Below are 11,401 nucleotides of genomic sequence, written 5' to 3'. Positions count from 1 at the left end.
AGTTATGAGTAACACATTTTGATACTGCTGTGGCAATGTAGTTATGAGTAATACATTTTGATACTGATGTGGTTATGTAGTTATGAGTAACACATTTTGATACTGATGTGGCCATGTAGTTATGAGTAACGCATATTGATACTGATGTGGCAATGTAGTTATGAGTAAGACATTTTGATACTGATGTGGCCATGTAGTTATGAGTAACGCATATTGATACTGATGTGGCAATGTAGTTATGAGTAATACATTTTGATACTGCTGTGGCCATGTAGTTATGAGTAACGCATATTGATACTGATGTGGCAATGTAGTTATGAGTAAGACATTTTGATACTGATGTGGTTATGTAGTTATGAGTAACGCATATTGATACTGATGTGGCAATGTAGTTATGAGTAACACATTTTGATACTGATGTGGCCATGTAGTTATGAGTAACACATTTTGATACTGCTGTGGCAATGTTGTTATGAGTAACACATTTTGATACTGATGTGGTTATGTAGTTATGAGTAACACATTTTGATACTGCTGCCAAATTTTAGTATCGTCACTAACTTATTTAGACAAGCAAGGCAAACTCTAAAATATTATCTTCTGAATAGTATGCTCGTCTTAATTGTATAGTAAACAAAACATTGGCTGTTTACCTCTAGAAATATTTAAAAATCAATGTAGGCACATAGTGTAAATCTTGTGTATCCAAGACGAAAGTTGACAATAATTGTGTACCAGTCTGATTATTTTGTTGTTGAAGCTTGAGTTTTTCAAAGATCTTTGAAGGTTTTATCCTGTTAAATCACAATAGTTCCTTCAGTATCATATAATGTTAACATATAGTTGTTTCCTGCGAATGCCAGACAGTTAGCTGTTTCTCCTATAATTACTTCTGCTGGTACCATCATTTTTTATGTTACTGTTGCAAAGACTTGGGACCATCTCAATTAACTCTTATATCGAATGTTCTACATTTGTCCTTCCCAAGATAAAATGTGCTCGAGTCTGTACACATGTATTGAAACGTTTTGAAAAGGTACCGTAAGGAAACCATCCTTGGTATCACTATTAAATTCTAATATAAAATAATAAGAATTGTACGCTCTTATCTTTCAACAAAAAAATAAAGATATATTTTATATAATTTATTTATTAAAGAGTAGCATGCTTTACACTATGGTAAAATGTATCTCTTGGAAAACAAATAAAAGCCAACACCATTAGATGATCCCAAGGATTAATTTTTTTCTTAAATATTGAAAGTCGTGTGCAATTTGTTAATCGCGGTTTTTTTTTCAGTTCCGATTTCTACTCGGAAGCTAATGTCACGTTTGCTTGAATCATCTTATCCACTTAGTCTCGAACTATTGTCGGTAAAACGATAAGAATATATAGGATTGTTTGTCAGAAGCATTGTCGGTAAAACGATAAGAATATATAGGATTGTTTGTCAGAAGCATTGTCGGTAAAACGATAAGAATCTATAGGATTGTTTGTCAGAAGCATTGTCGGTAAAACGATAAGAATATATAGGATTGTTTGTCAGAAGCATTGTCGGTAAAACGATAAGAATCTATAGGATTGTTTGTCAGCGTAATACTCTCCTGAATTGGTACAAAGTAAAAACTAAATATCAGTACACATAGAGTCACTTGCTTTTGTTTGTTTATTGTATGTTTGCGGGTTTCTTTTTTCTCCCTCAAACTCCATTTTATATTTATTGATTTCCTTTCTTGATCGCGTAATGTCCAGACCAGTGATACATTACGGCCATTTTACGTTAATTCAGATAAATTTTGGAAAGAATGCCTTTGCTTAATTAACATTTTGTTGTGACAATTTTGGGTGTCAGCTTGTCATGAATTGGTCTGTTATATGCATTTTTGATCATTAGTGTCAGCTTGTCATGAATTGGTCTGTTATATGCATTTTTGATCATTAGTGTCGGCTTATCAAGAATTTGTCTGTTATATTCATTTTTGATGATTATTGTCGGCTTGTCATGAATTGGTCTGTTTTGCGATTTTTGATCATTAGTGTCGGCTTATCAAGAATTGTTCTGTTATATGCATTTTTGATCATTAGTGTCAGCTTGTCATGAATATGTCTGTTATATAATTTTTGATGATTTGTATCAATGTAAATGGTTATTATTTGCTTTCATGGTCAGACTGCGCTCCACTGTCAATATTGTTTTCGTCTAACCTAAATCCGACACTGTACATCTGTCTATTGAACGACCGAGAATTTAACCGCATTAATAAATCTGATACAACTCGTCCTTCTTTTCTACTTAATTGTGTTCACTTCGTCCTTTTTAAGATTACATTGTTCTCTTTTGCTGTTACATAGGTTGTTTTTTTTTTAGCCCTTCGGGTAGTGTTCTTTGCAATGTCGAGATTGTAGATACGGGTTAATCCAACTTAAAAGATTCTCTAGATTTCTGTAAGTTGTTGTTCTTTTCGACGATACTATCCGTTTCCATGACCGTATCTCTATCTCTCGGTAACTAATGATATCATTGCCACCATCAGCCCAGTCTGATTTTACTTGTTGAGCTTGTATATAATGTTGAAATCTTATCATAATATTGTCTTCACTGACACAACATTGTTCACCAACTGTTACTTCATCAGATAACTTTATGCAAGTGTCTGATACCATGAAAAAATACTGTAAATGGTCTGCTTTGATTTTGTGCATCGAAGATACAGATTACAATATATATATATATATATATATATATATATATATATATATATATATATATATATATATATATATATATATATATATATATATATATCACTTTTCGTTTTAATTTAGCTTTTCTTTTATGAGTTCGTTTTGTTTGGCAAAAAGATGTCAATCTGTTTCTTCTCCTCCATCAGGATACTGGGTAAGGAGTAACCTTACCCAGTATCACCACCATCTTCGATGCACAAAATCAAAGCAGAAGTTTCTTTCTATCCGACTGATTTTCTTCTATCGTATTTGTTTAAATCCTTTTTTTTTTTTTTGTTTCATGCTAGTAAAACCGTTGTCATTTTGAAATCCCGTTCATTATCGTCTTTTGAATACCTGGTATAATCTAAAACGGTTTCATTATTGCCCCTTCCAATATTTTCAGTCATGATCAGAAGGGTTATTGAAGTTGTAACATATTAAGTTAAATTGATCTAGACCCATATCTTTGCTGGCTGGATTAAACTTATCTTCGCCGGGTAGTGGCATTTTACATTTAGACATCGTCTTTCGTCACAGTCAATATGAATACCGATTTCACTAACTCGGGTGTTTTTAAATAATTATAGAATCACCAATTGTTATCCACACTGCCCAAGTTCAGTTGACTGTGTCAAATAGCTGTGTCACACTGTGCTCTGTATGTATCTACTTATGTCTATTGGTGTGATCGTGCATACATTTGTATGAATAATGTTTAATAATTTGTTTGTAAAACATTTGGTGTCCGTGCAGTATATTTTATCTTGTTTAAAAGGTTTAATCCAGCTGGATTAATTATTGTTTTACTCGGAACTAACAAGCAAAATAAAAACATTCAGAAAATACTTTCTGTGAGAAATTGTCTTAGGTATTATTAACCATACAACAAAATGACAATGTAAAACACGAGTTTTAATTTTCAATGATTTGCAACGTTTCTTCAAACCTTTAACGATTTCAGACTTGTCAGATACTGTCATTCATATGGATTAGTCTAAACATATATCGCTCAACATATGCTGTTTTAAATCGAACTTTATTTTCTATAAATTGTATCGATGTTTTAAACTGAACTTTGTTTTCGATGGATTTTATCGGTGTTGTACCGAAATGTTGTTGACTGACGTTATAAAATTTACGAGGTCTTCAAGCTGTAGTGTAAATTTAACTGAATACAAATCGTGTTTTCACCAACACCAAATTCAATCCGATGTATTTACTTACGACATTTATGTAAATTTATTCAACTGTGTTTTTAGCCACACCAAGTATGCAGTTTAGTCATTCATCATACTGCACTATTTTATACCTCTCACTTTCATGACTGATGCTACATTCTTCAGTGTTATCATTGCTATATATAATATATAAATCTGCAGCATTTCAGCAATATTGAAGCATACAGTTTTTTTTAAAAAAAAAAAAATAGCTTACAACTTGTATTCATTCTCTTGGATATTTTTCTTCGATACAACTAGTTTTGACCAATTTTTTAAATCATATACAGACTTTTAAACAAATAGGCATTATGTTTCATGTAATATTGCTTTCTTATAAATTTGTAGAATATTTATATCACTTGTCTAAACACCCCTGAATTAAGAAAAATACCACTCGGTGCCGACAAAGCTTGTGCAGGTCATGTTTCACACATAATTTAATATTTTTAAAAAATTTAATTATTATTTTGTGTTCACTGAGCTTTTTTGCAGTTTCAATGATCAAATGTTTTGTCATCAAATTCTTGTAAGACATAATACTGTTTTCGATTTTCCCCAATCAAGCCGCTTTCTACATGTACGATCTTTTACGTCGTTTTTATTTTGTATGTCGTTTCTCCGTTTCGTTTGCCAGCTTTCTAATACCACAGCTTTGGCACTCTACCAGCTCCATTCTGTCTGCTTGCTTCCAATACCACAATTGTGGCACTCTTCAGTTTTAGTTCTTGCAATTATATGATTTTAAATTGCACTATATTTGGATATAGTTGAGTTAGTGTTGGTAACTATTTTTCTGTTGGTGATGGTTTTGTAACGATTCGAGGCTAAAGAAAAGAGAGAAGCCCCTATTTAAGTTTTAATAAACAGCGCTAATTACTTAATTTACTAAGATATTCAGAACCAGTTACCAGCCATTATTTTACCTAAATTAATTATGCGCATGCACAATAACAAACTCGAATTAGGCTGATCAACCTTTATTTCATATAAACATTTTACACTTTATAATTCACTGATAGTCAAACACGCGTTCTGAACCCCGTTTGCACAAGTGTTAAACGTGTATAAGGCTGATCATTAAGTAAGGTGCCGCAGGAACGAGAAAGGACGTATCCTGTCCCGATAGCGCTTGAAATTCGTCCATTACAAGCACTCTCATACAAACCACACGTATAGATAGATTAAAAATCAGTTAATAAAAACACTATAAATTCAAGTTTCTCAGTGAAAATGAGGTGGATCTACATATGAAGATGGACTTTCAAACTTTCTATATTATTGCTGTGTAAATTTAGTTGACGATATCGTGGTCGGAGTCGACCTGTGCCTCTGTGAGATCGTATTTCTTGGAGATTCCTTCCAGACCACAGTCGATTATACGAACGGTCTTCTTGGGAACGGCTGTATTAGGATCTGTTGGTACATCGCCGATTGCATGCAGGACATCCTGGAATAAATAAAATAAATACAGTATTCACTAAATGGAGTTATCATCTTTACCTGCAGAGACACAGGTATATTAGGATCAAGTGTTGTTGTTGTAGATGATAGTGGAATTCGGTTTTAAAATGATTCTTATACAAAGTGATGTCTCAACCGTTTGTGTTCGAACACACGACCTGCATTATTAGGCTGAAGCTTATCTTTCAAGCCCAATATGTCAATTCACTGAGATTTTGGTGGTTACGTTTAACAGACAAAATTGTGTAGAGGTTATGTGTTAACAGTTACTGTACGATGTCGGGACATTTTGTCTGATTTGTATAGAACTATGGGAATCATGGCTGCGGTCACTGACATTTTGTCTGATTTGTATAGATTTTGTTCTTGTTGTTCTAGGGTTTAACGCCATTTTTCAGCACAAGATAGGCTATACATGGCGGCCAGTATAACTGGTGGAGGAAGAACCCTGGAAAACACAGGGAAGAACCACCGACCCACGAGAAGCTACTGACAGGCTTTCCCACGTACCCACGCTAGCCGAGCCTTGGACTCGAACCCAGGCAGACAGAGGTGAGAGATTTGTATAGAACTATGGGAATCATGGCTGCGGTCACTGACATTTTGTCTGATTTGTATAGAACTATGGGAATCATTGCTGCGTTCACTGACATGTCAGCAAACTTTTGAGTTGATACTAGCCATATATTTCTGCCTTTTTGAGAAATATTTGTCGCTAATTTTGTTTTATTTTTGCTATTTTCTTTTGGGGGGATGGACGTGGCTCCAAATTATATGTCGTCAGAGGATTATAAATTATGTTATTCTGCTGTGTTGTAACATTGGATTTACTGAAATTGTTTTCTTAGTTAATACACTCTAACTTTAGGGAATTTATGAGGGAAAAAAAAATAGTACGAAAAATTTTATAATATGACTGTCGTAAAAACCTGTTCATGCATTCTTGTTTACGTTATATTTTGAACATCTATCAATGTAAGTGCCTTGAAACAATATAACATTGCACTCATGCGTATTTCAAAATTGGGTTTCATAGAATTAAATGGAAAAAGGAAACATTTATATTATCAGAACTTGTCTTGGTATGTTTTCTTTTGTTGAATTTTCAGTAGACACAAAAGTTTAAACATATCCGTACGTTTTAAATATTTTATATGATATGACAGATACGTGATGTTTCATCCATGTTTATTGAATATGCTAGTTTTGAAAGAGCATCAAAGATAGTTATCAAACATATAATCCAACAAATTTAATAAATTTCATGTCAGCGAAATCATTAGTTTGAGATTTTAATTTCTCATGGTACTTTATTGAGTCAGTATTGTTCAGAGCTAGGTGGCAGTGCTGTACTGTTAAACCACGGTGTGGCGTATCATGATTACGACATGATATTACGACATTCCAAATATAAATATGGTGCTATTTTAAGAAATGTCTTATCTGCAAACAAATGACGGAGTTTATATTTATTGATATCATTGCAGTTCAGTAAAGTCTGAGTGAGTAGGAATTTGAGACTTTGTTAAATATGAACCTTAAGGTCATAGAATTGTTATAATACAAAAAAGCAAAAAGAACTCACATATCCTCTGATGACCTTTCCGAAGACGACGTGTTTGCCATCCAGCCATCTAGCCTTGTTGAGGAGAATAAAGAACTGAGAACCGTTCGTGTCCTTGCCGTGATTTGCCATGGAAACCATACCGGTGGCTCGGTGGCTCAAGATGTAGTTCTCATCTACGAACTTGTCACCATAGATACTTTTGCCTGAAGAGACAAAAAAGCCATGTCAGTCTTTATAGTTTAGCAAGGAGAAAGACGCATAATTATTCCGTATTAAGGGTTTCTGTTATTGTTGCATTTTTTTCTTAAGGAATATGAATGATTTAATCGTTTCAGTTTATTTTCTCAGCTTCTTTAAGTTCTTGAATAAAACTAATGTTACCCAAGATCCATATATAGGTTTACTGAAGATTTTTTTAATTGGGTTATATAATCAACAATTAGATCTAAAACACTCCACACTCAATTTCAGCATGTACAAATCTATATTATATTATATTATATTATATTATATTATATTATATTATATTATATTATATTATATTATATTACATTATATAAACACACACACGACGTTCTACAGATATATGAATGAGAACAAACCAACATTGTTATCTGTCTTGCGGTCCTAACTACACGACGTCCTAAGAATGAACATATGACACTATATAAACCAACAATGCTATCTGCCTTACTACATAACGTTCTTACAAGAGATGTGTGAGAAAGGAAATTTTTCACATTTCTTTGAAATATATCGAAATATTTTGTAAACGCCGCGTTTTGAAGAAGATAATGATATCAAAGAGACGAGGTATATATAATTAGATTTCAAGTAAAAGAACTTGTTAAAAAATGTAAACTGTTTGTGTTGGGAATAAGTAAGTCGTGAGTAGGAATGCACTGTTTTAAATGTGTTTTGAGGCGTCTTGTTTTCTTTCGCGTTTGCCACCTCTCTCTCTCTCTCTCTCTCTCTCTCTCAAAAGAATAGAAATAATAATTACCGCCAGTGCCGTCTCCAACTGTAATATCTCCCATCTGAATGATGAAGTCAGGCACCACACGGTGGACCTTACTGTTCTTATAGCTTAACTTTTCCTGGTAATAATAATAATAATAATAATAATAATAATAATAATAACAATAATAATAATAACAATAATAACAATAATAATAATAATAATAATAATAATAACAATAATAATAATAATAATAATAATGATAATAACAATAATTCACAAAGAAAATATTTTTAAAATAAAATATAAATCTATGTAATTATTTGGTGTATACTTAGTACTAGTTTTTTTTAGGAGAGGTGCCAGCCTACTCTAAAAGAGCTGAGTATTATTTTGGACATTTTATCAAATTTGTCCTAGTAAAGTCCAGTTATTTTTTCCTTTCTTTCTTTCTTTTGTCGTTTTGCTGTTGTTGTTTATCTATAAAATGATTAATTGCCTTACTCAGTAAACCAAATCAAACGTATTTGCCACATAATTTTTTCATCATTTTTAAAAAAAAATATTTATATATTTATTTATTTTTATTTGTTTATTTATTTTTATCTATTTTTTAAAATTTATTTATTTATATTCTTGAAAGACATGTAAAGGTTTACTTTTAATTTTATTTTAAGGACAAACCGACAAACAAACAGAAATTGAAGGCAGACTGAATTAATACAAGTGTATCTACTTATACAAGTTTGATTTATCACTAGGTACGTAGGTGATACGAATCAAAATTGTATGTTTTTTAATGGATATACATTATTTCTGTATTTTTTTATTAATTTTTATAAACTTTTTAGGATAGTCAGTGCACACAGACACGTTTACATTAGACATGTCACGTGATAGAGGTGACATGTCCATGTATCCGCTTGACAGAAACTGTAACGTGGCATAAATTATTTTATACGTGGCAGTTTATTTTTTCCATTCAACAGGCATCTGAAGTCTTAAATCCAATATTCCTCCCCGCAAATTAGAAAGCCCTCGCCATCTGTTGCACGGTCATTTATTCAAACCCGCGTCTTTATTTATTGATTCAATGAACGGTGAATTAGTTATCCACGTAGAACATTGCTGCTCAGTAGTAAGGAATTTTAATTCATATGCACAGCATAAAATACAATAAGCGATGCATTGTTAACTGTGTGTTACGACTAGAAAGTAGTTTTTCTTCTTTTTTTCTTTCATTCCGTTATGTTTGAACTTATGCACACGTGCATCATTAAAATGTATTCAAAAGTTAGCACATATAAAATTGTAAGCTAGAATAATATTTACAGAATTATAGCATATTTAATATAAAGATTAGTATTGTTTAATATACAGATTAAAATTGTTTATACTGTTGTACACTTCAGAATCACTTCCAGAGTTGACTTAATACAAGAGGCATTCATGAACAAACGTTTTACAGTGATATTTTAAAAGGAACTGATTATCTTGTCCAATTAACGGTGATTACAATACGTTAATTTTTTTAAGTGTGACCAAGAATTCGTTTTGAGTTTATCATATATTATTTTTCGATTCTCTTAAGAAACACAAATGGTCGGAATGAAGTAGGACATTTTGCAATGTCTTTTCTGTTGGTTCTTATACAAGAAACATCTACAGTAAGAATAAATTATAAAGTCACATAGTACCTTGTTGAAAGTAGTGGCTTATATTTTCACTTGCTAATTGACTTTGCAGAAAATATGAACGTCGTTGTCCATACTATAGTTCTGATATTGTAAATTAAAATGTCGGGTAAATTCTCAAACAGAAACCAAACAGTTCCATGTTAGTTAATTTCAATATCCATGGTGTATGCTAGCGTTGTAAAAATTGCGCCTGTGGAGTAACGCTTACTTGAAAAAGTTGGCATCACTCTATTTGAGAAAATATACATGTGTTGATTCTATAACTGAGATCCTTTAGTTTTATTTGTATTTTATGTATGTGCTTGCTATTTTTTCCAGCTGATTAAATGTAACCACTGGTATAGACTTCACTTCACCATGACTCACCCTTGAAGGGTGACCGCACAAAATGTTGCAAGAAGTCCCTAGTCTCCTTATTTACAAGAATCACTAAGAACACGAGCAAAAACAACGCAGAGATATCGAGATAGTATAATTTTGCCTATCATTGATTTTATTTATTTACCAACTACCCACAACCCCCCGTAATATTTTTAACTGCCACAGTTATTGTAAAAATCAAATCTGAGAAATTGGTTCATAAATAAATGTCAAATGTAATCATGTTCATTTCGATCGTAGAAATATGAAAATTTAGTCTTTTGGATCCTATGTCTGTAATTCTCGAAAGATATGTCTCTTTGCGGAAACAAATCCCTTTATGTGGTCAACCTGGCTTTGAGACCTTCCTTTCTTTAATGTGCTATGTATATAAGACACTTCAAATAATAGCATTTTAGAATCCACTAAGTTTACTCCGTACTCTTCTTTTCCTGGATGGTCAATAGTGGTCATTATTAATATACTTTAATCTTGACGACAGATTTCACCATTTCTAACCTGGCTGTGCTTTGAGTAAATTAATCTGAGGAACAAGAAAAATAAGAAAGGATGAATAACTACGACACAATACGGCCTTTGTGATTTTTGCAAGAATGTTACTTTTCACGAGGCAATAGATTCAAGGTGTATACTCACCCTCCCACGCTTAAATCCCTTGGCGATGGCAGCAAAGTTCATAACTGTCATTGGACACGTGTCCCCAAAAAGTGCAATAACTACACGGCCCCTGTAATCCTCCCCAGGACCATCGAGATCTTTAATTTCAAAGTCAAACCACGCCTCCTCTGTTACCGTGAAGTTACCGCAGTAACCAAAAGCAAACAAGGAAACAACTGTCGCTAAAAGCAGAGCTGCCATGTCGGGGCTGCAATAATAATAATAATAATAGTTTAAAAGGCAATGAGATGCCGGTTTGAGTGTTTTTCTAAAAAAAAGGTATGTTATCTGTAATTCGATCAAATAGAAGTAGGATAATTTTGCTTTGTCATTTTATGTTGGTGATCACAATTCAGATAATGACTATGTCTTCAGTCATAGCTTATTTATGTCGACGTTAGTAGCAACATTTCTCTACAACCTTATAATTCACTTTTTAACAAAGCGCAAAAAGTAATTGTATTAATAATATAATTAATCCGATGATTTACAGCAACAAATTATTTGATTTGGAATTTAAAAATAAAGATAGCATAACTTTTCTGAACTCAGCACCTTTAACTAAATTCTTCTGACTGCATGTCCTTTGTTACTTTTTGCACGGTTCTTACCTTTTTATTTACGATAGCTGGAGAAAGAGACAGAATCTGAGTTGAGCCTCAGTTTTAAAGAAAACGATCGCCACGAGTTTTGACGGCTGTGACCAATGGTGAGCTCAGCATCTGTCATCTTG

The 11,401-nt window shown here is 32.6% G+C and overlaps 1 protein-coding gene across 2 annotated transcripts; it reads right to left on the bottom strand.

Annotated features, from left to right (window-relative positions):
• Positions 1-4,908: 4,908 nt before the first annotated feature.
• On the bottom strand, positions 4,909-11,401 carry LOC149802051 (uncharacterized). Of its 2 annotated transcripts, none has more exons than XM_089956456.1 (5): positions 11,280-11,401; positions 10,648-10,876; positions 7,979-8,072; positions 6,994-7,178; positions 4,909-5,394 (listed from the first exon to the last, which is right to left on the bottom strand). In XM_089956456.1, exons 2-5 carry the CDS (start codon positions 10,867-10,869, stop codon positions 5,239-5,241), a joined length of 657 nt encoding a protein of 218 aa, XP_089812582.1. In that variant the 5' UTR covers positions 10,870-10,876; positions 11,280-11,401; the 3' UTR covers positions 4,909-5,238. The 2 variants fall into 2 exon arrangements, with proteins under 2 accessions (XP_089812582.1, XP_089812581.1); XM_089956455.1 differs by having other exon boundaries at positions 11,224-11,317.

The sequence above is a fragment of the Sinohyriopsis cumingii genome, chromosome 4 (assembly GCF_028554795.1).
Source record: "Sinohyriopsis cumingii isolate HCF-2022 chromosome 4, ASM2855479v2, whole genome shotgun sequence".
Taxonomy (NCBI): Eukaryota; Metazoa; Mollusca; class Bivalvia; order Unionida; family Unionidae; genus Sinohyriopsis; species Sinohyriopsis cumingii.
This window is presented reverse-complemented; position numbering and strand designations above follow the sequence as displayed.